The 27,210-nt window shown below is 46.3% G+C and overlaps 1 protein-coding gene across 2 annotated transcripts; it reads left to right on the top strand.

Annotated features, from left to right (window-relative positions):
- The first annotated feature begins 7 nt into the window (after nucleotides 1-7).
- DCLRE1C (DNA cross-link repair 1C) lies at nucleotides 8-27,210 on the top strand. Of its 2 annotated transcripts, none has more exons than XM_084811154.1 (14): nucleotides 8-162; nucleotides 11,410-11,461; nucleotides 13,016-13,100; nucleotides 14,310-14,369; nucleotides 14,834-14,889; nucleotides 16,632-16,733; nucleotides 18,279-18,351; nucleotides 19,725-19,865; nucleotides 20,792-20,893; nucleotides 21,175-21,311; nucleotides 21,921-21,975; nucleotides 23,392-23,480; nucleotides 24,267-24,367; nucleotides 25,664-27,172. In XM_084811154.1, exons 2-14 carry the CDS (start codon nucleotides 11,415-11,417, stop codon nucleotides 26,653-26,655), a joined length of 2,040 nt encoding a protein of 679 aa, XP_084667280.1. In that variant the 5' UTR covers nucleotides 8-162; nucleotides 11,410-11,414; the 3' UTR covers nucleotides 26,656-27,172. The 2 variants fall into 2 exon arrangements, with proteins under 2 accessions (XP_084667280.1, XP_084667279.1); XM_084811153.1 differs by lacking the exon at nucleotides 8-162 and adding an exon at nucleotides 6,608-6,753 and having other exon boundaries at nucleotides 25,664-27,210.

The raw sequence follows: 27,210 nt of genomic DNA, 5'->3' as shown, positions 1-27,210 counted from the left end.
CTCAGCTGCTCGCGCCGGGGGGCGACGGCGGTTGAGCCGCTTCGCCGGCCGTTGAGGAGGCGCGTCCGGTGGCCCCGGCGGCGCGCTGGCCTGTCCGGCCTGGCGTGGATGGCGGCGGGTGAGCGCGGCGCTTCGATGGAGGTGTTGCTGCCACGCTTAGGAGTAAGGAGCTGGGGCCTGCGGGGCCGGAACACGCTGTGGGCTGCCGTTCATGGAGAGCGAGACAGTGTGGCGTAGTGGCTAGAGTGAGCACTGGGAGCCGCGGGAGCCGGGTTCTAGGGCCCACTCGGCCATGGGAGCGCGCTGGGTGACTGTGGGCCAGTCACCGGCGCTCAGCCCAGCCCGCCTCGCAGGGTGGTTGTTGTGAGGATAAAACGGAGAGGAGGAGGATAACATAAGCCGCCTTGGGTTCCGCGAAAGAGGGGGGAAAGGCAGAATGTAAATGAAATAAATAAATAAATAAATAATAAAAAAAGGCAGGATGAGAGCCCGTGTGGTGTGGTGGCTAGAGTGCTGGACTGGGAGCCGGGGGAGCCAGGTTCAAGGCCCCACTCCGCCACGGGAGCGCGCTGGGTGACTGTGGGCCAGTCACCGGCGCTCAGCCCAGCCCGCCTCGCAGGGTGGTTGTTGTGAGGATAAAACGGAGAGGAGGAGGATAACATAAGCCGCCTTGGGTTCCGCGAAAGAGGGGGGAAAGGCAGAATGTAAATGAAATAAATAAATAAATAAATAATAAAAAAAGGCAGGATGAGAGCCCGTGTGGTGTGGTGGCTAGAGTGCTGGACTGGGAGCCGGGGGAGCCAGGTTCAAGGCCCCACTCCGCCACGGGAGCGCGCTGGGTGACTGTGGGCCAGTCACCGGCGCTCAGCCCAGCCCGCCTCGCAGGGTTGTTGTGAGGATAAAATGGAGAGAGGAGGAGGATTATGTACGCCGCCTTGGGTTCCTCAGGACAAAAGGCAGGATATAAATGTAATAAATAAATAACACACCCGTGGAGGCTGGTGGCTCTGATTTCAGTAGGGCTGTGAATCCATTCTGTTTCGGAGATAGGGTTCAGCACCTTGGCTAGCTCCTTTAGAGTTCTGGCTCGTTCTGACTGAAGCCCAGAATGGAATCAGAGCCACCAGCCTCCACTGTTAACATACTAACACAGCCAGACAGCTGTCCTATAGGAGATGGCCGGACTTAGCATCGGGTCCAGCCCAACCCTTCATTTTGAAACAAGACACCCACGCGGTCTGCCCCCAAGCCAAGAATAATGCGCTCCTATGCATGGTTAGGCAGAAAAAAGACCTACAAGTCACAGCATTCCCCAGCCACCCATGGCTGGCTGGGGAACACTGGGAGTTGTAGGACTTTTTTTTCTGCCGAAGCATACATAGGATTGCACCCTATATGTATTAATGAATAAGGAACTGGACGCATGGGTGCCCCCCAATAAACATTGGACCACCCCAAATTATACCCCCACCCGCAAGACTATATATTTTGGGATTCAGTGGCATAGAAACTTCCATTCCTTATTCAGGCTCCAGAAGCATCTCTGTGCTGAATATGGAACAGGACAGTGTAAAACTCGGAATGGGCCAGAATGGGTTCTTTTATTTAAAATTAAAAAAAAAACACATGCCAAACACTATGGTATGTGTCAGAGACACCTGAGAACAATATTTTAGGACAGAAACCCTTGAAAAAGTATATTATTAACCCCTTAATGCCCAGAACACGTACAGAATGGAACGGAGTAGCCCAGAACAGTCACTTCCAAATGAGCCAAATCAACCAAATTCACCAGTCACACATGACTGTATGGGAGGGATGCAATGAAACCCATTATTAACGATACTTGGATATTGCACTTACATGTTTCTTCCACAGATGCCAGCAGGAGGGGAGATCTTTCTTGGGTCACAGTATCATGTTTGGGGCGTCATGGAGGGTCACTGGCTCCAGCAGTGAAATGCAGATTGCCTTTGGTGGATTGCCAGAAGTGCCATGGAAATGCGTGGAAAAGCTAGCTGCTCCCAGTCCTTTTGCGTGGGCTTCATGGCAGCTTGCTTCCTTCAGTTATCCTGATTCACTTCGGGAGAAAGTGAGCTAGCATGAAAGAACAGGCAAGTCCACTGACATTCAAGGCCCAGAGGACCTTGCAGTCATGGGGTCCTGGATCCCTTCAGATGGAGGTCTGAAAGATGGATGAGGCCAGATGAAAGGTGAACAGGTCCTTGAAATACTTGGTAGCTGGAGGCAGGTTTCTCGTCCTGCCCTTGGATATCAAGCCCTCCTTGCCACACCTGAATCAGGATGATGGAGTACATCTCTCTGATGAGGGGTACAACATCTCCGGAAAGATTTGCAAGAAGGCCTAGGGGAGTGTATTCTTACATGGAAGGGGAGGGAAAGTAAGCAGAGGCAAGTCCCCTCTATCTATGGCAGGTGTAATGCTGGCAAAAGGAGGGAAGAAGAAAGACGTTTGGTGAGGATGCTGAGGCATCACTAGAAGCTTCCTCAGACCTCAAGGCCATGAGAATCGAGGGAACAGGGCCAAGAGTTCCTCTCGAGGCCTGCACCATTCACCCACCCAAAGCTGTGAGGCCAGGGTGGTGGTGATGTGGGCAGGCCTCCCTCTGCTCCTCACTGGCTGTGTGGACCTGTGTGGCTGAGCACAAGGAGAAGGGCTCCGCTTCTCATACTAAAGGGTCCCTGTACTAGTGGGATGGGAGGTAGATAGACAGAAAAAAACTCCCATTTAAGATCCTCTAAAACATCCTTCCCCAACCTGGTGCCCTCCAGATGTGTTGGACTATAACTCCCATAATCTCCCAGCTCACCCTGGGGATTATGGAAGTTGTACAACACATCTGGAAGGCAGAGGTTGGGGAAGACTTCTCCAAAAGTTTATGATAAAACAGGTGTTGCCTTTAGTAAACCTTAGCATTGGAGTCTTCTCTCTTCATGATGTGGTCTAGGTGAAATTATACCTCTCCCTCACCCCCCCCCCCCCGCTTCCTATACACATGGGCAAGGGAGCAGCTCAGCACCCATCCAGACAGAGAAGGTGGGAGATGGCAGACCGGTCACAGAAGTCTCAAGCGGCCAGCTTGGAAGATGGAGGGACCCAGTTGGAGAATCCTTCATCCCCATGCCAGTTCTTCAGCGTCTGGCACCTGCCCACTGCACTCAGAGAGCTCCACACTGACCTGGGGTTGTGGAGGCAGGCAACCAATAATAAATGTTGCCCACTTGGATCAATAGGTGCATAACTAGGTATCACATGAGTAAGATGGGAGAAGAGGAAAGAAATGTGGCAAACACCCTGAGGCTTCACTAGAGGATGAAGGGGAGGGGTGCTTCCTGAGACCTACCCCTCAGGACTACAAGGCTTGAGGAATAGGAACAGGAGCACTAAGGAATAGGAACAGGAGCACCGCTTTAGGTCTACACAATTCACCCACCCAAAGCTATGAAGCCTGGGGGTGGGGCTGATGTGGGCAGATTCCTCTCTTCCCCTTACTGAAGGCATGAGCCACAAGGAGGCGTGAGTGGAGGAACAGCTACTCATAGGCTCTGAGTCAGGGGAGCTCAGCCAAGGACAGGTTGAGGCATATATGCATACATTTCGGGAAAGTAAAAAAATCATCCAAAAGCCCACGGGCTCCGCGCAGCCTGAGGGGGTCGCTCCGCAGCGGATTCCTCAGGTCAGATTCTTAGAAATCCAAGCTCATTTTCATCCATCTCAAATTTCTCCAGCATCCCTAGCCTTTGGGGTGAAGCTTATACTTAACAATTACCTATCCACATGGATCAGTGCAGGAACAAATTGGGGTTATATCTACTTTAATTCTGTACATACAACTCTTATAATACCTGGTCCTGAACATTTTTTAAAAATTTGTATCTCACCTTATTAAAAACAACAAGATAGCTAACAACACAAATATAAAAACATTATCTAAGTTCTTTGAAAACACACCAAAAGCTGCAGATAAAACAAGAATAAAAGCATCCAAAAGATCAATATTAATTTCAGGGGGAAGTACCAAAACCATAAAAGCAACTAAATGCCACTAAAATCTCAAGAAAACAGGACAGATGTTGCCAGATGCCTAAAGAATATTAATGAAAATGGCTAGTAAACATGATTCGGAAGGGAATTCCTCAATTTCGGTGCCACTATCGAAAAGGCCCTTTCTCTGGTATCCAACTACCAAACTATAGATGACTGAGGCCATCTCCACTATGAAATGGGGGACTGGGTAAAAGCTGGATCCATGAAATCAAAACAGGATCCTGAGGATTTCATATGATTTTAAAACAGACACCCATAAAACCACCACCCAATCACAGAGCACATCTGCCTCCATGGACTGAACCATAAAAACCATGGATCCAGCACTCATTGGTGCTGCCATGGCTCAAAAACATGGATTCGAGGCACGGATCCTCTTGATTTCATATGATTTTTTAAAGGGGACACCCCTGAACCACAACCAAATCACAGAGCACATCTGACTCCAGGAACGGAACCATAAAAATCATTGATCTGCCACTCGTGGCTGCCTCTGCAGCATAAAAACATGGAGCTGAGGCACGGATCCTCATGATTTTTACAGGAAAAATACCCCAAACCATTGTCATATCACAGAGAACATCTGCCTCCATGGACTGAACCATGAAAATCATGGATCCGCCACTCATTGGCACTGCCAAAGCACAAAAACATGGATCCGAGGCATGAATTCTCATGAGTCCTGATCTTTAAAGGGAAAACCATAATCAAGTAACAGCACATCTGCTTCCATGGACTAAATCATGAAAATCATGGATCTGGAACACTGGTGATGCCACAGCACAAAAACTTGGATCTGAGGCCTAGATCCTCATGATTTTTCCTGAGAAAATCCTCCAATCCACAATCACATCACAGTGCACATCTGCCTCCATGGACCAAACCATGAAAATCATGGATCTGCCACTCATTGGTGACACCACAACACAAAAATGTGGATCCAAGGCACGGATCCTCATGGATCTGCATGTTTTTTGCAGGGAAAATCCCCCAAACCACAATCAAATCACAGAGCACATCTTCCTCCATGGACTGAACCAGAAAAATCACAGCTCCTGCACTCATGGGTGCCTCCACAGTGCAAAACTGTGGATCCGAGGCATGGATCTGATTTTTACAGTGGATTCCACGCTACTCACTGTCAAATCAGAAAGCATATCTGTGGCCAGGGACTGTAGTAGAAAACACATGTACCTAGTGATTCACTGCGTCACCACAGCACAAAACATGGGTCCAAGACACAGATCTTTTTTTTACAAAGAATCCCTCAAAACAGTAATCAAATCACACAACATCTGTGCCCATGGACTGAACCAGACAGTTGTATTTTACCACAGGGTGCCCTGGATACCTTCTAGGACTGAACTTGCTGAATTGTGGAAACTAAGGGCAGAATCCAACACTGTCCATCCCTGGCAGAATGCAGAGGAGCCATGAGGATCTATGCCTCGCATCAATGTTTTTGTGCCTCAGTGGCTCCAATGAGTGCTGGATCCATGATTTTCATGATTCAGTCTGTGGAGGAAGATATGCCCTGTGATTTGATCCTGGTTTGGAGGATTTTCCCTTTAAAAATCATGAGAATCTGTGCCTTGGATCCATGTTTTTGTGCCATGGTGGTGCCAGCCAGTGGCAGATCCGTGATTTTCATGGGTCAGTCCATGGGAGGCAGATGTGCTCTGTGAATTGATTGTGGTTTGGGGGATTTTCCCTGTAAGAATCATGAGGATCCGTGCCTCGGATCCTTGTTTTTGTGCGGTGCCAGTGCCAACAAGTTCCGGATCCATGATTTTTATGGTTCCGACCGTGGGGGCAGATGTGCTCTGTGACTGGGTGGTTTGGTGGGGGGGGGGCGCTTTAAAAATCATATGAAATCATCAGGATCCGTTTTTGATTTAATGGATCCAGCTTTTACACCGTCCCATAAAGAAGTAGGAACCAACTTCTGCTTCCAGATGGAGCCTTCATGCTCTCACCCGCTGAGGCATGTGTACTGCCTGCCCTCTTAACAGAGAGCCCGTTGAACTGCGGTAGTGAACCGTTCATACATCCCAGCCTGATTTGGAAAGAGCCACTGCTTTGTCCTCAGGGCGTTTTTCTGCGTGTGATCTTAAGCCGCCGTCCTGTTCCTCTCATACCAGCATTGGATTAGGGTCGATCCACAGATCTTTGCATGCAGCAGCAGGCTGCATGGCCACAAGCGCGGGAGAACATCTGGGCTACAGTAAGCAAGTGCACAATCCTAGGCATGTTTAGACAGCGGAAAAGGCCTACAGCTCCCAGCATGCACTTTTCGCTGTCTAACCGTGCCTAGGATCGCGCGCTAAGGGGAGGGAGGGTCAGACAGTCTGAAGGCCCCGGCGTGAGGGAGGCTGCGGCCGATCTCTCGGCCACGACCTGAACTCTGAGCCAGGCCCCAAGCTCAGCCGCCCCACCAGGGCCGGAAGGGGCGGGCTGGTTAGGCCCCGCGTGAGCGCCGAGGCTTTCCGGCGATTGGCCTCCGCCTCAGCCAATGAGGCCGCGGCGCGGAGGAAGCCTGGCGGAAGCGAGCCGCGACGGGCCGCCGGGCAGCGCCATGAGCAGCTTCGGCGGCCGGATGCGGGAGTACCCGCGCCTCTCGATAGACCGCTTCGACCGGGAGAATCTGCGAGCGCGGGCCTACTTCCTGTCCCACTGCCACAAGGGTGAGGCGGCCGCGCCGGCCCTGCTCCGCCGGCCCGTTGGGAGGCGCGGGAGCGCTCGCTCCGCTGGGGCTCCCGTGCCGCCAGCGGGCGGGGCCAGCGGGCGGGGCCTGGTGGGGCGCTGAGGGGAGCCGGCGCGGCGCCTGGGCGCGGCGCCTCGTAGCGCTCGGGGGAACCTTGGCGGGGCCCTCACTCTTTATTATTGTTATTGTTATTATTATGATTGCTTACATTTCTATACCGCCCCACATTTAATTTTAATTAATTTTAAATTATTAATTTTAATTAATTTTAAATTAATTTTAATTAATTTAATTTAACATTAAACGTTAAAATTTTAACGTTTTAAGCTAAAACGTTAAAATACCGCGCACGAGGTTTAAAAGCCGTTTGCGTAAAAGCGTATAGACAGCAACAGATATCTAACGACAACTTGGAACGAGGAACTTTAAAAAAATAAATAAATCCAACAAGAAAACAGCTGTCTTCTTTGTTCATGGATTGTAAGCCGCTCCGGGAGCCTTTTTTGGCTGAGGAGCAGGATAAAAATGCAGTGAATCAATAACAGCTTGAAAATGCTTCCTGCCGAGTGAGGAGGTAGCGACGTAGCTGAGAGGGACGGCTTTTATGTATTTATTGCATTTATACCCCGCCTTTCTTCCTCTCGCAAGGAACCCAAGGCGGCTCACATTATCCTCCTCCTCTCCATTTTATCCTCACAACAACAACAACCCTGTGAGGTGGGCTGGGCTGACAGCCTGTGACTGGCCCAGAGTCACCCAGTGAGCTGCCATGGCCAAGCGGGGACTAGAACCCGGATCTCCCGGCTCCCAGTCCAGCACCATTACACCACGCTGGCTCTCATCCTGCCTCTTTATTATTTATTTATTTATTGCATTTATATCCTGCCTTTTCCCCTCCTTACGGAACCCAGGGCAGCTTACATTATCTTCTTCCTCTCCATTTTATCCTCACAACAGCAACCCTGTGAGGTAGGTTGGGCTGAGAGTGACTGGGGATGAGGCTAGTCTAACCTCCCCTAGGTAGGAATTCTAGAACTGGGGTGCTGCCACAGAGAAGGCCCTGTTTCGCATTCCCACTAACTGAACCTCTTGGTGGTGGGACATGCAACAGGGTTTTAGAAGATGATCACAACATATGGGCACGTTCATATGGGAGAAATCATACTTCGAATACCCTGGCCCGTAAGCCATTTAGGGCTTTATAGGCAAGCACAGAACCTTGAATTGGGCCTGGAAACAAATCCAGGGCCCAACGTATGGGCACTCCTGGATGAAACTGATTATCTAGACCCATTTCAGTTTGGTTTCAGGCTTAGTTTTGGCACAGAAGCAGCCTTGGTCAATCTCTGTCAGGCGAGAGACAGGGCAAGTATTTATTTATGTACTTGTTGCATGTATATCCCACCTTTTTTTCTCCTTAAGGAACCCAGGGTGGCTTACATAATCCTCTCCATTTTACTCTCACAACAGCCCTGTAAGGTAGGCTGGGCTGAGACTTAGGGACTGACCCAAAGTCACCCAGTGAGCTTCCATGGCCGAGTGAGGACTAGAACCTGGATCTCCCGCCTGGACGGAGAGTGGGCATGGCAGAGGATAGGGCTGGTGTTGTGGGGGCTGGATGTCAGTGGGGCTGCCAATCCGCTCCAGGTTTCAGTCGGAACCAGCCAGAACTCTAAAGGAGCTATGCAAGGTGCTGAACCCAAACCCAAAATGGGTTCAGCACCTTGCATAGCTCCTTTAGAGTTCTGGCTGAAACCCAGAGTGGATTCACAGCCCCACTGACATCCGAGCCACCAGCCTCCACTGGGATGGTGTGATGTAACAGGAAAGCAAGGGCAGGTGCGTGAGTGAGAGTGCAGAAGAGGGTGAGGAGGACAGTATGGGAACAGGATCCAAAGAACTGAGAGTGGGATCTCAAAGGGAGGGAAGGAAGCAGGATTTTTTCATTATAATTAAAGCTGTGATGAAAGATACTAAGTTTAGAGATAGTAGGCCTTTGGAGTTGGATCGGATTAAAAAGGCAGTAGGAGATATCGTGCAGGGTAGATGCTTGCAAGTTGGAGATTCGTTTGTTGCATGCAAATCCAGTGAGCAAACGGAGAAGTTACTTCGGCTTAATATCTTCTGGAAAATTAAACTCAGCTGTCAACTTCCTCGTTCTCTGTTGGAAATGAAAGGAGTTATTTGGTGGGGGGAGTTAAATTTTTATTTATTTATTTGTTCCCCACCTTTCTACCAAGAAAAATGGTACTCAAAGCATCTTAGAAGCACAGGTAAAACTTTATAATAGAAACCATCACAAAACAAAATACATTAAAACACAGCAATAACAGAGTAAAAACAGCATCCAACCCAACAGATCCACTTATGCAGTGTAGGTCCATTTGAATCGAGAAGTCTTTGCCTGCCAGCGGAAGGACAGCAGAGAGGGAACACATTTAGCACCCATCGGCAGGGAGTTCTGAAGCCTGGGAGTGGCCACCGAGAAGGCCCCCTTTCGCATCATCACTAAACGTGCCTCTGAATGTGGCAGTCCCGAAAGAAGGGCCTCTCCTGAAGGTCTTAGGACATGGGCAGGCTCATATGGGAGAAGGCAGTCTTTCAGATAGCCTGGTCCTAAGTTGTATAGGGTTTTATAGGTCATAACCAGCACTTTGAATTCTGCTGGGAGACAGACCGATAGCTTATGAAGCTGCTGTAATAAGGGAGTAGCGTGCTCCCTGTAACCAGCCCCGTTCAATAGTCTGGCTGCAGCATTCTAGACCAGCTGAAATTTTTGAATAGTTTTGGAAGGCACCCCCACATAGAGCACTTTACAGCAGTACAAATGAGTCCTTTGGCACTCTCTGAGAATGATGTTTAAAAAAGCCTTGGAGGAGGATCAGTTTCAAAATACTGTTTGTCTTCTCAGCGTCATCGTGAACGATGTCCTACTATGATTTCTCTCCCGCTTCAGGGAATGAGAGCTTCTGGAGTATGTGACTATTGGGTATCAGCCATTTCGGGTGCAGCCTTATATTTCCTCCACCCCCCTTCAGCTTTATTGATGCTATGTTTAAGGGCTGTGTTGTGGCCAAGCAAGCTTGGAATACTCAAACTCTGCAGGCCAATCAAGGACTTCCTTATGCTGCTGCGGTTAGGTGATATAAGGAGCAAGAGAAGGAGGTTGTTTCCTCAATCCTGGATCCTCCTGCACCAATTCTGGGGCACGCAGGAGTGATGGTGCATAGTCATTAGCTGTGGGCTTTTCCGGTTTCCGGTAGGTGGTGGTCGTGGGGCCTTTTTTGGCCTTGCCCCGCTATTACATCCCAGCAAAAGAAGAAGTTGGTGTGCTGGATCAGGCCAGAGGTTCCTCATCCCTGCTTTATTTAAACATCATCTTCCCTTCCGGCTCTGCCCTTTCTGTGGAACCATGCCTCCTAGGTATTATGTCATTCAGTCAGTGGAGGCTGATGGTGCCTATGTCAGTCGGGCGGTGAATTCGCTCTGGGTTTCAGCCAGAACCAGTCAGAACACTAAAGGAGCTTTCCAAAGTGCTGGAGCCTATCCCCAGAACGGGTTCAGCACATTGGACAGCTCCGTTAGAGTTCTGATTGAAACCCAGCGTGGATTTACCACCCCACTGACGTAGGAGCCACCAGCCTCCGCTGCATTCAATACCATGCAAATTCAAGGCTTGAGTTCAAATGTAACAAGTGGGACCTTCAGCCAAATGTTGCAGTGCAGAGTGCTGCTGTTCAGTGCCCTCACAGTACTCCATCCCCTCCCCTCCATTTTTTCCACTCAGCCAGCATTCTGTGACCAACTCGGGCTCTTTGGCGGGTGGGGGGTTCTTCCTCTGAAGGTCTTCTTTCTAAATATTCTTTGTCCCCTTGCAAAACCTAAGAGTTCCTCAACCCTGTTGATGCCTCCTCGTTGTATGTGTGAGTGGTGCTGTTTTGGCAACATAAGCAACGGCACTCACAGCCTGGATGCTGGAAACAGAAGGGATTAACCCGCTTTGTACTGCCTTGATTGTCAGAGTGTGGCGATATGGTGAAGAATTCTAACTTCGGAAATTTGCTTGTTCTGACATAAATAAGAGTTGGTCTGCTAAAAGATTTTGCCTTGTCTATTTTTTATCACCCTCTTAGTTACCTGTATGAGTTTTAGTTGATTGATCAATTAATTCATTAAAACTGCATATGACTATATATGCAACAACGGCTATGAAACAAGATGCATACGTCCTTTGTTTTTAGATGATACATCAGGTGTCTTGTAGGATTATAGCAGGTATATGGGGAGGCATTCTTCCCTGCAGGTGAGACAGAAAGGCCTCTTCTAAGATGGTGCTTGCCATCTACAGTTTTTAAAAGTTACCTGTACTGAAAGCAATATTTTAAAATCAGTTAATCTAGCCACTCAGACAAGTATTGCAGCCTTTTAGAATTATCCGCAATCAACATAAAAAATCAGCAGCAGTCTATACCAAACAGTAGTATTTGAGCATGTATATTGAGCCAGCTTCTTTGAGCTTCGAATCGGTGCTGGTGCCTGTCCTTACCAAGGTATTACCCTGATTGAGGCCCAAGTTTGTAAGATGTTCCCAAAACATGGTGGATTTCTGAAAGAATCTTTTTTATTGAATCTTCAGATCACATGAAAGGACTGAGGGCCCCTTCCATGAAAAGGAGACTGGCATGCAGGTAACGAATGGTTTCTGCCAACTTTTGCTAAAGTAATGGAACCAGTAACTTGTGTAGTGGGGAAATCAGATTTCATTCCACCACCCTGGATTCTTTGAAATAATATTTTGCCACAGCTAATTATTTCCTTCTTCCTTTGCATTTTCCAGCTTTTGTTTGTTCATTCAGGGTTTTCCTTTCTGCAAGATCCTTCTCCAAAACTGGCAGTTTTATCAGTCTCTTTAACATAATTATATTGACTTCGGTGACATGAAAAAAAAGTTTTTGTAGTGATGTTTCATTTCACCAGAAAAGTAGGTGATCCATGTAATTCTCTGAAGAGAATCACATCTTACTGTACACATTTGTAGAGAATTACACAATTGCACAGTGGGGCAGTATGAAAAACAAGCAGGTGCTTGTGTCACTTACTAGCTATGTTATCCAAAGTATACCCTCGAAACATTGGGTACTTTATACTCTAGTGTGCCTTACCGGTAACTTAAGTGGAAATTTCATGATAAAAAGTTTCCAATAACATCACATTCAGTTGGAAAGAAATAATCTCATCGGGAACAAGAAGCTTTTCTTCAGTTGCATAATTCGATCGGAGGTCAAGTGTCTCATTGGGTTAATCATTGTGGATTTCTGGACTACCTCCCTTTAGGATATTTTGGGGCAGTAAGTATGTAGATGTAGAAGGGGGGGTGGAAGCGCACCTTTTAATCTACTCAAAACTTTTCAAGCTAGTCTCCTTAATGGGGACAAGAAACTATTTTCTCTTTTTAAAATGAAAGTTTCTCAGATTCTGCCTTAAGTATTGTAATCTGTACCTTCTCTGATGTGCTGTGCATTAGTTTGCACCCTTTTGCCTCTGAAATTGTCTGTCTTTGTAACCTGAGCTCCTAGCAGCCCCTCTAGCAAAAATTGCCCATGCATTTTCTCCCACATGAGGAAAAATATAGTTCAAGTTTGTTCTCTTGCTCCCTCCCCCTCGCCCATGCTCTCTTTAAAAATAGTTTAAGGACTCTGCAGATTTATTTAGGCATACTTCACATGCACCTTCTGCAATGTAGATTTTTTATATGTAGTCAACTTTCTCTCACTTTCTTTTTCTCTAAAGATAGCTCAGTGGTCACAGAGAAGGTATTAGAATCTGGAACTCAAATTTTGGCAAACACATAGCTTGGGCAGGGGCTAATAACTAGTGCATGTTTGATATAAGAGGGGTGCTTTGCTCTGTTTTGGGTGGAAAAGACCAAAGGGCACATAATGCAGCAGATGATGCCTGGAATACAAAAGCTATCCAGGTGGGATTTTTATCTTTTAAATCATAGATAGCTATGCCAAATCACAAACTGCTCATGGAAATGGCCGGTTTCACAAGGTGACATGGAATCTGCTTTTTAGAAACTCAAGCCCCAAACATGCTTGAGGGCATGGAATGAATAGTTCATTTTTTTTGCGTATTTATTTATTATTATTATATGTCTGTACCACCCAGTAGCTGAAGCTCTCTGATACAGGACATGATATATATATTAAGCCGCATATCTCTTTCTTTTGTCTTCAAAGCTTGACAGTTCGTCTGTACTGTTCACCAGTGACAAAGGAGTTGCTACTGACTAATCCACGATATAAATTTTGGGAGAACCACACTGTAAGTTACTCCTCTTCTTGTATATTAACAGTGGCCCTGTTTTCACATAACAGCGTCAAACTGTGGGTTAATTAACCCAGGATTTGCCCCGGCACATGCTGTTTCAGCCTTATTGGAAGTTGATTTGTGACATGCAAACCTGGATGCTATAGGCTAATCATGGGTTAAACAACCCACAGTTAACCTAAGAACTAACTGTGGGTTAAGTATGGGTTGTTTAACCCACAATTAACCTATAGTGTCCGGATTCGCACATACAAATCAACCTCCAATCTGAGGTTGATTACGCAATGTGGAATTGATATGTCAGGGCAAATTGCGGGTTAATTAACCCAAGATTTCCTGCTGTTATGTACAAACTGGACCATTTAGTTTAATGGCTGAAAACAGACACTGTTTGGCAACTTAAAACTGTTGTAACTAGCAATGTGTGCAAAGGTAGAATAGCAATAGTATTAGGAATTGAAAGTCCACCTAAGCAGTGTTCCAGCAAGTAAGTTTTACTTCATCTCCTCATTTATCTGTCACATCTTTAAGTAAAATGGGCTATGAAGGGAGAGCCTCTAGTTATCTTTCCTTTAAAGTGTTCAACTTCAGGTTCTCCCCCGACCCCCACCCAACTGCAGAAGATGTTGGTTGTCTCTTAATGCAGAGAGAAATCCATAAGCATCTTGGATTCTGCAATCCTCAAGCTACTGCTTGATACAACCTCCAGCCCTTTTTGTGAGACATCCATTGGTGCAGCACTGAGGATTAGGCTTCAAGGAAATTAAGGAACACGACTGGGGAAAAGAACAGCCTCAGTAAAACAAAACAAAAAGTTTGATTTTCTGAGTGAGCCTGGCTTCTTGATTTGGTGAATGTGATCTAGTCATGTTCTGCAAGAAGTACACGTTCACGGTTGCTTTTCATAGATTAATATAGTCTTCCCCAACCTGGTGCCCTCCAGATGTTTTGGATGGCAACGCTCACCATTCCTCACCATTGGAGATGCTCACGGGCTAATGAGAGTTGTCCAAAACATCTGAAAGGCACAAGGTTAGGGAAAGCTGTATTATTGGCATACCTCCTAGAGGCACACATTTGTCACTGAAACCTTAATAGCAGTTACCATGATGCCATAAGAACATCCATTCTCTATACGCCTTAAATATAGTTTGTGTCTCTTAGAATGCATCTCTGTGTGTTTGTTTTGTTTGTCTGCTGTAGGTTGCCCTCGAAGTTGAAACTCCAACACAGATTTCTCTAGTGGAGGAAGCATCTGGAGAGGTAGTTATATTGGCTGCTCTAAATTTTTAATCAAAATATTCCCCAAAGAAGGTAGGAGTGCTAATTAAGCTCTGAACCCTCAATCTTACCCAACAAAACAGAAGTGCACTGACTAGTTTACTTCATTTTTCTACATTTGTCCTAAAGTCTTCTTTTTGCTCCTCTTTTGTGCATCTCTAATATGTATGCATTTCTCTAAAAAAAATTAGTACTCCAGGTAAACTCTGGAGTAGATTGTGGAAGGGCTCTGACTGCACAGATGAACATACAGAGGTATGGGCAGAGCAAGAGGGTGTGATCCTCCCTCCCATGTTCATATCCCCAGATGTGTTGGGTGAACAGGGCTATATTGGCCCCATCTCCTTGTCTTCACTTTGCACAGCATCCAGACAAGAATAGTTACATCCATAGCTAAGATTAACTAATAAATGTATGTCTTTTCTTTCTCTTGTGTCTCCTTTCAGAAAGAAGATATAGTTGTAACACTTCTGCCAGCTGGCCACTGCCCGGGATCAGTCATGTATGCATTTTTCTTCCCCTCAAATAGTTAATGGCAGAGATGAAAATACAACAAAAAAATTGTTGTTAATGTCATAATAATAGTCTATGCCGCTATAAGGATATAGTTGCAATTAGTTCATTCTTGATCTGTTTGTCAAGATTCTCTTCCTCCATGTCCTTCCCTGGTTATGGGCTTCACAGCATGCGAACTGAATGCAGTTAACTTGTATAGTGTATCCCAGTACAATGGTGGTGGCCTTATTATTATTAATCAGGTATAATAATAATAAATGTATACCCTGCCTTTCTGCAAAAGTACATCAGGCAGCTTTCATAAAATCAACGTGGTACAAAATAAGGTAAAAATTAAACCTGAGAACAAAAAAAATAAAACTAACATCAGTTAAGCAGGCAGCAGTTTTAAACACAGCAGCTCACAGAATAAAAGGGGGGGGGGCCCTGTGGGCATTATGCTTCTCTCCTTCGTTTGACTCCCCCCCCTTTTTTTTTTTGCCTTCCTTAGCCAGGATTCAGTCTTACCCCAGATTTGAAACAAGGGTTTGAGTCTCTTCCCATAATTAAGAGGGAAGCTCATTAACTTTAACTGTGGTTGACATTAAATGCTGATGTAACATGAAACGGTACTTAAGGCTGGGGGGCAGGGAGATTCTCATGGGAGAAGGTGGGGGCCAGGAAAAGGGAATGCACAATCCTCGCAGTCTTATAAGCATGGCCAAGATATTGAGAATACTACATCTGCACTGGTTCTGCATGCCTTACCTCACAGGTCTCCAACTGTTTGGAGCCAGGGGAGGCATTTGGAGTTTTGACTGTTGTGGGTGCTGTCGCAAAATGGCTGCTATGGAGGCTGCCCGTTCACAAAATGGCCACCATGGCGGGCCCAGCCAGTCATAAAACACCAGCCCCTGTCCCCCTGCTTCCTCCTCCAACCCTATTCGATTGCCCACAGTTTGCCAACTTCCTCCTCCTCCAAGTCACCACCAGCCCTCCTCCAGTTTCCCTACTGCCATCCCTAAGCCTCCCCACTGACCAGGCAGCAGCAGTGGGGTCAGGCTCTTCTTTTCTTCCATTCTTGTTTGTTTTGGAGGGTGGCCAGGAGCTCTTCAGAGTGAAGTTCTTGCCTCCACCCACCCACCATCTTTACTTTCTAAGAATGTCGCTGGGTCCATGTGGGGCCCAGAGGCATTCAGAAGAATGCAAGTGGTGGGTGGCTGGGGGCCACTTCAAAGCACTCCTCTTCACCTGAAAAAAACGTTTTAATTAAATAAAAATGTAACCGGCATCAGCAGGGCACTTCGTTTGGGGCAGTATCCATAGGCACAATGGGCTCCATGTTTCCTATCCTTGCTTTACCCTTTCACTACATACTGCTCACCTAACGTATGAGTTAGTTAACTGGAAACCAGAGCCACTGCAGAACCTCCTTTCCTGGCTTTTCCAGAGTTGACATTTCAAGAAGATGCCCCCTTCAGGCTTTCTGCGCAAAGCACAAAAGTTGCAACTCCAGCCAATGGGGACAGAAATTTTGGGGGCGGGGCTAGCATTTGCATGGCCCTGCTCTTCTGTCCACATGTTCCTAGATCATGTGGAGGCAAACACACAAGCGAGGCGTCTGTTGGCCTTGGACTGTATTCCCCCATGAGCAAGTTCCAAAATGGCCTGGGGCACCACTGGTTTTGCCACTGGGTGGGGTAATCCCTGGGTGAATTGCTGAAACATACAAGCATATGTTTCCATCAGGTTTTTGTTCCAAGGAGAAAATGGCACTGTGCTGTACACTGGGGATTTCAGACTTGCGAAAGGAGAAGTGGCCAGAATGGAGCTTTTGCATTCAGGGAGCAGGTAACTGATCGTAAATGGTGTGGCTTCTTCATACTCTGTAGTTCTTTACAGAATCAGTAGTTTGGAGCCGTTGAGGCAGATCCAAAAATCCTTGTTTTGTGACAAACAGTTTACGCGTAAGATAACCTCTGATGACTATGTTGGTACTGGAAAACAATCAGAGCGCTAGAACAAATGGGCACTGAGGACAGGCAAGTAATGTGTGCAGAGGGTTATTAATCTTGGGCTGGCTGTAATAGGCCTGGGACACATCTCTGCTTTGGTTATTGGGAGCACAACTCCACAGCTCCTAACCTGGTATGTATGACACTTTTGCTGGGATAACTCTATCCCCTTGGCAGTGACCCGGTACTGTTGAAAAGCCGTGCACCTCGCAGGTGAAATCTGCTCTCCCCACCTGTGGCTGGCAAGTGCCCTCAGAAAGGGTCCTCTTTCTGATAATCCTGGTCCCACAGGTGAGCAAAGCCAAAGAGCAGACCTGCCACTAAGCACTACCACCTGTACTAAGTGGGCCTGTCAGCCAATGTGGTGACATCTTGGGCTTGACATCTAACTGCTTGACTTCTGCCCCCACCATGCTCTAGGCCCTAGAGACGAGGGTCTTGGAGAACAGGTCGTGCACGTACAGCAACCTCATGACATCTCTCCTGGCCACCACCCTGCTTATTAGTGGTCAAGCTGAAAATGATGTAGATGTGAGGGGCATGGCTCTTGGAAGCTGCCTGTGTCAGAGGGGGTAAAGTGGAGGGGAGCTCCCTCAGGTCTGCGGACTGAACTGCCCCCTGGACCCTACCCAGTGAACTGGAGGACGTCAGGGGGTGGGGGTCCACCCTGACCTGGTCTTCCTGGGTCCCTGCCTGGAGCCAGCTTTGCTCCTCCTCCTCTGTGGGGAAGGCAAAGGAAGTGATGCACACTTGGGGCGCGCTTCCAGGATCCCACCGGGTCCCTGGCCAAAGCACCAGTTGGAGCCAGCTTTGCTCCTCCTCCACCTTCCCCATGCCAGGAAGGGAAAGAAGAAGTGAAGCGCGCTTAGCCGGCCCTTCCAGAAAGCGGCTGAGCCTTGACCTTGGGACCCGACCAGCTAAACGCAAAGTGACTGAGCGCTCAGTCCCTTTCCCACCCCTTCTCTCTTCTGAGGGGGCAGGGGCTTCACAGAGTGGCCTCACCTGAGGCCCCACCAGCCAGATGGGCTGGCTTGGCGGGCCAAATTGGCCCGTGGGCTGGCAATTCCCCATCCTTGGGGTACAAGGTATCTGAAGCCCAGCACACAGAGTGTGTGATCCAGTTCTGCGCGAGCACCAGACTATGTATCTCTGTCCAAACCTTTAAAAGGAGTTGCATGTTTGGCCTGGCAGCTGATGACAAGCAAGCCGTCGGTGTCCGGCATCCGCATGTCACTCTGTGGAATGATAGCTGTAGTGGACATCTTGTGAAAGCAAATGCAACCTTTCAGGATCTTGACAAATCCTGAGTATATTGATGAGTAACATGCATCTGATATTGCTATACCAGGTACTATAACAATATTGCCATTCTCTCTCCCAGAGTGAAAGACATCCAGAGTGTGTATTTAGACACCACTTTCTGCGACCCCAAATTTTATCAGATACCAAGCAGGGTAAGTAAAGTGAAGGAGATAAAATCATGTTGTTTCACTTGTCTTGCTGCTAGCCAGAAAAGTTCTGTATGGAACTCCTGGCATCCATACTTACACTGTCCTCTGAAAGATCAGTGACCAGCACTCCCAGATATTCCACTAAGGGCTTGTGTAACCTATAACGGTCCAGGCTTGTTAGATGTTGGGCTTGTATGTTTATTTACATGTTATTGAGTATCCTGAACCCAATTTACCAGTGTAGCTTTATTTTGCTTTATTCTAGGGGGTGGGGGTTGGTTGCCTGCCTGCACTCTGTTCTCACTGATGGTCCTTTAAAACAGCCAGAGATCTCACTGACATCCACCCTCTGTTTTGGAGAGGGCCCAAATCTTGATGGTAGAGCACATGGCCTGCACTGAGAAAACCCCAGTACCGTTCTCGGCATCTCCAGTTTAAAAGGATCTCTGGTAGCAAGGTTAAGAAATTGCCTGAGACCCTCCCCTAGAAAGCTGTTGCCAGTCAAGAGTAGACCATATTAGGCTAGATCAAGCATAGGAAACCTCTGATCCATGAGCCATATACAGCCTATTGGGGGGGGGGGTCACCATTTAGCCCACCAGCTTCTCCCCAAGTCAGGGAAACTCTCTTATCTCTGATCAGAGAGAAGTGATTTTCTCTGCAGCATGCGAAGGTGGAGGAAGCCATCGGGCTTTTTAAAAGCTGAATTGTAGCGTGTGGGACATTTTCGGGGTGGGGGTTGCTCCTGGAGAGCGGAATGGATAACCCCGTGCTGCAATCAGCCCTTTTTAGTTTTAAAAGCCAAGTTGCCGGAAGTGGGGAGCATTTTCACGAGGGAGGAGTGTGTGTAGTGTGTGTGTATCAGTCTGGGCAATCATGCCCTGGGAGGGAGCACATACCAGCTGTGGGGTGGACCTGCCCAGTTTGGGATGTGGGCCCTGCTCACTCGTGGCCTACGACCCTGATGTTCTTTCTTGGAGCCAATCGAAGATCTTCCTGGGCTAAATGGACCAACAGCCTGATGGAGCATAATATGTTTGTATAATAATTGTTCCTTGTCAGAGGAATGTACTGTTGCGCAACAGATGTGAGTTAATCTATAAACAAACACAGGAGTAGAAACACCCACCTGTTGCCCACAGTGGAATGGCCAGAGACAGGAAGAGGGACACCTGGCACTCTTCTGAACCCTGGATCTTGAAGCATGGAAAAAATTTCCAGCAGTGCCCACACAAGTTGTTAGATGGCTTGATGTTAGACAGCATAGATCAGCTGCAGGCAAAACTGAATTAAATTCAGCTTTGAGCCACCATAAATTCATGGTATGACCAGGCTTTAACTTGAAATCCATAATTTGCACTCTTTTTCTTTAATAGGAAGAATGTATGAAGGGTATGTTAGAGTTAGTACGAAGCTGGATCTCTCTCAGTCCCTATCATGTGATATGGCTGAACTGCAAAGCAGCTTACGGCTATGAGTATTTATTCACAAATCTCAGCGAGGAGCTTGGAGTCAAGGTAAGTTTCCCATTCAGCAGGACTTCTTTGGGAATGCATCATAAGCCAGCTGCAACTAAAATACAGAACTGGGCAAGGGCCATTCGGTGGACTTGGGACCCTTCAAATGCAGTTATTCTAAGGACCCTCTATCTGGCAGAAAGCCAGAGCTTTCAGATATTAGACCGCCTTACATAAGCCACAGCATCTGGATAATATATGCCACAGGGTTGGTGTTGGTGCTGGTGGAGGGAAAGGGATCTGTGGGCAAAATTAGTTGGCTTTAAAAAGCAAGCCAACCTAGACACCAACAAGGGGAGGCATAAAAGCAATAGAACTACCAGACACTCTTATTGGCATACTATTTTCCTGACCCCCTCCTGCCAACCCCAGATATTGGAATTAGTATCTGAAAAGTTTGCAGAGTTAAGATCACATAGCTTCAACTGCATCCTTAATATTAGTGCCATCATTGGTGTGAAGCCTCTTGGGGGTTGCTGCCCCCTGAACAAAAGTGGATGCTCCATGTCATGACCAACCTCCCTACACCCTGTTAAAAGATATTTCTTCCTATGAGGGTGTAAGAACTAGGTGGCTTAAGGCAGGGGTGGGCAACATGTTTTGGCCTACAACTCCCACCGGCTCTCACCATTGGCCATGCTGGCTACGGCTGATGGGTGCTGTAGGCCAAAACATCTGGAGAGCCACAAGTTGCTCACCCTGGTCTAAGGGCCACAAATCACAAGGAAGAGCCCTAGTCTATACAGTGGAATATGGGAAGGGTCCTTTCACATTAACATTCACATACCATTGTTGAAGACAGTGGGCACAATCCTGCTCCTCCTGCATTTGGTGAGGAGGAAAATTCCTCTGGAATGTGAAGTTTATTGCCTCTTTACTAAGTTAAGTCTAGAATGGCATTAATAACTGTGAACATAATTCCTTAGGTGCATGTGAACAGATTGGATATGTTTAACAACATGCCAGAAATCCTCTACCATGTCACTTCAAATCAGCACACCCAGATTCACGCGTGTCGCCATCCAAGGGTGCGTATCTATCAGCAGTCATGTTGCCATGCCTGGTGTTAAGTGTTAGAGCCCACGGGTGCCCCCCATATCACTGTGGCTACCTCAGAGTTAGAGAAACTAGGATAATGCTCATAGGTGTATAAACAAAGGGAAAGCAGTAGGTGGTGGTGGGTAGATTCACTTACAACAGGGAAAGAGAATAAGGTAGAAGAATTTGCAAATTTACTTTAGATATTGAAAAGAGAACTGCTTGTGTGTGGTCTGCCTGTGTGTTTCAGTTGGTACCGTCTATCCAATAGGATGATGAATTTTTCCGGGGAAACAGATTGCCTTGTGGAATGACTTCCCAGAACAGGAGACCACTGCATATAATTAGCGTCAAGCCATCCACAATGTGGTTTGGAGAAAGGACAAGGAAAACCAATGTAATAGCAAGGTGAGCAGAGCCTACTTTTTCTTTCTTTTTTTAAAAAAATGTTGCACGGCTTGCTCAGTCGCCTTGGGAATGTAACTTCACAGTCTTTTCTGGATACATTGATCTCTAAAACCAAAATGCTGTGAAGTGAAGCGAAGCTTTGGCTTTCCAATTGCTGTTATTTAACATTTAAGCACCAGGGTCTAGGTGGTATACAGAACACTAAGAACATAAGAACTGTCTTGCTTGATCAGACTAAAAGCCCCCCAGTCCATCATTCTGTCTTGAGCAGAGATCAGCCAAATGCCTCTGGAAGATCACAAATGGGGCATGAACAGTGACAAATTTCTCTTATTTTTTTATCCCAGACATATGGTTATTGGAGATACAGGTCTCTGAACATGGATATGGCTAAAAGCCATGGAGAGGCCTGTCCTCCATGCAACAGCCTAGTGCCTATCACTAGCGAATTCCATAACTTAACTAAATTCATTGGGAGGATTCATACTCTAGAGAACGTTCTGCTGTTCCTTAAAGTAGATTCTTATGTACGATTTGCTGCTTTTGTACCAAGTTCACATATTGATAAACAGCAGGAAAAAAATCATTCAATTTGTGTTTTCTGTTTAGGACGGGGGAGAGTTCATACAGAGCTTGCTTTTCCTTTCACTCTTCTTACAGTGAGGTATGTAGCTCATATGTGTTTTATAAAATCATATTCCTTTTATAACATGCATGCAAAATGATATTCTCTTTATTACAGAGGTGGGGAACCTGTGGCCTGGGGGCAGAACCCAGGATTCCCCACAGGGCCATGCTCCCTTCCCCTGGCCCCACCGCCTTTCCCCAACCACTGATGGGTGGCTCCCCAGTGTGTGTGTGTGTGTTCTCCCTCCTCCCCCTTCTAAAAGGTTGACATGCCTGTCATAAGGCTTCGAGATCGGCAACAAGAGCTTTGAGCTACAATATACTGGCATCTTTTGTATTTTTGGCCCCGCCCCTTTTGCCCCGCCCACCAGAGTTTCTCTGCAACTGAATTTGGCCCTCAGGCTGCAAGAGGTTCCCCACTCCCTGCTCTTTAACATACAGAACAGTTACTGTAGGTAGTTTATTGCAGGTGCCCTTACTTAAGTCTGTTGCCTGCCTGGTCACATGTGCTTTTGGCTAGTAAAAGTATACTGATGCTAGTAACACTTAGCCTTTAAGTAGCACTTCACACACATTCTCTTGGTAATCCTGACCACAAACCTGTGAAGTTGGCCACTGTTATCTCCAAGTTGCAGATAAGAACCGAGGCTGAGAGGATGTGGCACGCCTAGGCAAACTCTTTTCATTGCAGTCATTAGTGCTGAACCAGAAACACCCTGGTTTGCAGCTTACTCTTGTAGCTGCTGCCCTGAGGATGGGCAGCTTGAAGTACGCCAAAGGAAGTAGTCCGTAATGAATGTCCGTGGGCTTCAAATGATCCCAGAATGGGTGATCCTGTTTTTTAGTGTTTGCTGAACAAGGCAGCACTGATGGTCTCCTGGCTGGAATGTTCAAGCCTTCTTTGTCTAGTAGTAGGTGCTGATATTGAAAACTTCATTGAACACATTTTGTGTCCTGTCCTTAAAGGAGTTCTGGTTTGCAGTAAGCTCCTTGATAGCCTAGTGGCCTTACCTCACTGATATGGAATTTGATGGATTAAAAAGTGGCATCCGTATAAATCAGTGTTGTGTGGGAATATGAATATATATGTATAAACTCTGAGCTCTCTTTTCTTGCTGGGATTCATTCACAGAAGTGAATGGGGGCCATCCTAAGAGCATAGCAACCTGGTGTGCAGATCATAGCACCGACTGAGCAATGGATGAAGGTGGTGATGAAGTACCACTGAGGGCTGGTGTGGGTCAGTGGGTAGTGTTGGAATTGGAAGTCATTTGCCATCTTGGCTACAAACCCACTGTGTTCTTTGGTTAATCATTCTCTCTCCATCTCACTTCTTTGTAAAATGAGAAAAGCTACCGACCTCTCAAGGCTGTTGCAAATCATAACGCAAAAAGGGACTGTAAGGCATTACATGCTGATAATTAACAATTCCTCCTCTAATCCCCTTTTGTAGATCCAGGATTTCTTGAAGTATATTTGCCCAGTGAATGTCTATCCCAACGTAATTCCAGTGGGTGCAACAGAGGACAGAGTTCTAGAAATGCAAGTCTCTCTTTTTGTCTCTTTACTTTGGTCCCTTTTGCTACATTAATGGTAACCTCAGTAAAATCAAACTATTTTTGCATAAGGGGGGTGTGTGTGTGTGTGTTTGAGGCGCATCAAAGGTATTTGGATCATGACCACCAGCCATTAGGCGAACCTGCTTCATTGTGAAATTATCACTTCTAATATTTTTTTTTTTCAGTGGTGTGTTGGAGCCTCATCTCTTGAGCAGTGTAGTAAAATATACTGTTTCCAGAAGGGTAACTGTGTTCAGTCTGTTTCAGCAAAAGCAAACAGTCCTGTGGCACTTTAAAGACTAACAAATGTATTCTGGCATAAGCTTTTTTTGAACTGTATTCCACTTCATCAAATGAACAGAGAGTTGCAGGGATATATAGAGTATACATGATTGGCTTTACAATTTCCCTCCCTCCCTCCCTCCCTCCCCCCCCCAAAGGGAAATTAAAAGTAGAGAGTACTGACAATGACAATCACATTATTAACAATACCATTCATAAAAGTACTAAAGAGCTGGTAACTTTGGGAAAGGGGGCTTATTTTCTGGAGCAGAAAGGTAATTTTTAAGTGGGCTTTTCTTGGGTTGGGCATGAATACCTCTCTAGGGCCAGCAAAGTAATGCTGCTGATCTTAGCAGCTCTTGTGCATTACACATCTCTGAATTTCTTTAATTTTAAAAGGGCAGTAGAGCTGAGTGAGCTGAAAAGTCAAATTAGTGTTCTACAAGTCTGAAGTGTTGTGATGTTCAGCATTGCTTACTCTTCTCAGCTTAAAGCCATTCTGCAGAATGTACAGCAGAAATATCGAGCCACAGTATAAACCCCTCGGAGCACTGAAAAGAGCCAGAATCTTGGACCTAACAGATACAGGTAAGAGAAGGGTACTTCTCTCTCCTCTCCCCCGCCCCCCCGCCCCCAAGCTAGATAAAAGATGGCAAAAGAAATGAGTACTTTGTGGTTTGGAACCAATGAATCATGCTTATGCCATAATTACAGAATCTCTGCAACAAATTTAATGTATTTCTTAATTATGTTTGCATCCCAACCTTTCTCCAAGAAACATAGATGGCATACATCATTATTTTCCATCCCCAGTGTTATCCTCACAATAACCCTGTGAGGTAGGTTAGGCTGGCAGAAAGTGACTGGCCAAGGTGAACTTCATGGCTTTAAGTGGGGATTTGAGTCTGGGTTTCCCCAGTTCTGGTTCAACACTCTTACTGCTATACCACGTTGGCAAATTCCAGAAGATATCCCCCACAGGGTTAGTTCAAAACTCACAGCAGCTCCCACACAATTGTCTCAGGCTTGTGAAATGGGTAGCCTTGTATGGAGGCACTGTTTGAAGCGATGTCTGCGTGTGTATGTACAATTGCTGCGATAAAATCAGCTTCAAAAGGTGCCACTCCTGTTAAGGGTATTACTGCTAGAATTGCTCCAAACTGAGTCTGGGTACCTTGGAGTCAGCTGAGAAATAAAACTTCAATCCTCATTTCAAAGGGCCGTGCTTCAAAGTAAGCGTGCTAGAAGTGGCAGACTAATGCTTGGGTCTGACCAACAGAAGATGAGGTGGTAAAGTTGTCTTGATTGTTTCACTTCAGATGGGGGTTCTCATGTAATGGAATACTCCTCCATTAAAAACCAAACACATAGAAAATTGGCATATTAGGGAGAAGGATTCTAAACTAGCTTTCTAACTTAGCAGTTTTCTGTATGTGGGGATTTTCTGTATGAAGAAGCACTTCTCATGCAAGAGCTCCACCTGTAGAACGAGGCGATACTGTCCAGAGACTGGATCCGACAGAATCCTGGTGTATACCACTTCAAGTGAGGGAATTGCATGGTTAATGTTCACCCAGTGAAAGCTCCCCACACGTAGAAAACTAGCACATCTGTCAGAATGGTTTAGGCAACCAATGTTCTAGGTCTCTTGTGTGCAGGGAATTGTTTTTTCACAAAAGAGCATGTATAATGATACCATTTTTAACGGGTTGAGAGCTTTGGCAATATAGATATGGAATGATTCTCCCCTTTCCTTCTGACTGGAGTTTGAAGCACTCCACGAAAAGATGCATTGTATGATTCTAAGGGATTTGTAGATTAGATTGGCTTCAAGTGTCTCGCCACCTTCTGTGATCTTCCTGGGTTTGTTTTTTGTTGTGACAGATGATGGTGGTGGTGATGATCTCTTCGATCCCGAATTGATTCCTATAAAATACAAGATTCCAAAACTGTTGCCAGAGACTACACCCTCTGAGAATAAACCTCTTCCGGAAAACCATCAAGACAGTAACAAAGCATGTTGTTGCAAGGCATCTTACATGCCTACCTCCTTGCGGGTAGATTTTGTGGAGTGTGAAGAATCCAACGGTGAGGATGACGATGAGGAAGAAGAATCTGAGAAAGAGATAGTTCTAGCTGAAATTCTGCCATTTGGTGCAGACTCCACCACTCTGCTGCAAAATCCAGGACTGGTCCATTCAGAGTCCACTTGCAAGCAAAACAAGGACCAGCAGCAGTCTCATTTGGAAGTGCCAAAGTGGGATGCCTTCTTTAAGCGTGATATGGAAGATACCAATATCTCTGAACACGAGGACAATGCTCTACCCCCCACAGATTCAAGTGAGCCCCAGTCTCCCAACCTTTTCAGTGACAATGAGGACTTCAGTGACTCTACTCACATCTCCTCCCAGAACTCTTCTCAGTCAACACACATATCTGAACAAGGCAGCCAAGGGTGGGACAGCCTAGCAGATACTGTGCTCATTTCCTCACAAGAGAGAAGGAATCTTGAGCTTAGCCCTTTCAAGAGGGGAATGGACAAAGCAATATTCTATGCATCTCGTCCCTCTACTGGGGAAAGCAAAATGGACTCACAAAGTGGCAAGCCTTGGGATCGTGATGCGCCTTCCACAAACATTAACTCTGAATGCAAAGTCAAGGCCCAGGAAGAGAGCACAGCAGCACCTCCTCTAACACAGTCAGCACTTGAGAAGAGCAAAAAAGAGAGATCCTGGACACTCAGTCCTGAGGCCCAGCTAGACTCTCAGAGCTCTTCTGACTTTGAAATCCCCTCTACCCCTGAAGCAGAGATCCCGATAGCAGACCAACTGTGCAGCCTATATAAAAAGTTGGCAGCAGGGGAGAATCTGTACTGATTGGGAAACAAAACAAAAAACATCAACATCCCCCCCTAGTATTATTAAATATCAGCCTATCTGAATCATGTATTCTAACGGTTGACCTATGTGCAAGTTGAGTTAGTGCCTTTGAAACTATTGGCTAATTCTGCTTCCTGTGTCCTCCATCTTGCATACAAAGTCACTCTTTGATGTTGATTTTTTTTTTTTGTAATTAACATTAAAATGCACAGAATAGTTCTTTTAGAAAACTTTGAGAGCAAATGGAGATCTAACCAGAAATAAATTGCACGCTGCAATTTAGAGTTCCAGAAAACAGAGACCATAGTAAAAGTTTTTAAAAAATTAAGAAAATGATTTCAAGGAACGCACAAACTGATAGATTTGATAATCTGTATATAACGTTTGATATTTTAGTACTTTTTTATGGCTTATACTATGTATATCTAGACAGTATATTGTTCAATAAAGAATGCTGTTCTAGTATAGTGTTCAGCCGGGCAACTATACCTTGGTAGCAGGAATTTGGTTTTACTATCTTTGTCTAATGAAAGATTTTTAAATGCGCCTTTA

This window comes from Heloderma suspectum, chromosome 7, assembly GCF_057233095.1.
Source record: "Heloderma suspectum isolate Gila_16-S chromosome 7, 16-S_ref, whole genome shotgun sequence".
Taxonomy (NCBI): Eukaryota; Metazoa; Chordata; class Lepidosauria; order Squamata; family Helodermatidae; genus Heloderma; species Heloderma suspectum.
Note: the sequence above shows the minus strand (reverse complement) of the source record. Positions and strands in the feature narration are given on the sequence as shown.

Bases quoted from the DNA above. Each gene is read 5' to 3' on its own strand.
- DCLRE1C (XM_084811153.1), top strand. From the start codon at position 6,645: ATGAGCAGCTTCGGCGGCCGGATGCGGGAGTACCCGCGCCTCTCGATA. The intron at 11,462-13,015 runs GTAACGAATGGT...TTGTCTTCAAAG, and splicing joins AAAAGGAGACTGGCATGCAG to CTTGACAGTTCGTCTGTACT. The intron at 24,368-25,663 runs GTAAGAGAAGGG...TTGTTGTGACAG, and splicing joins CTTGGACCTAACAGATACAG to ATGATGGTGGTGGTGATGAT.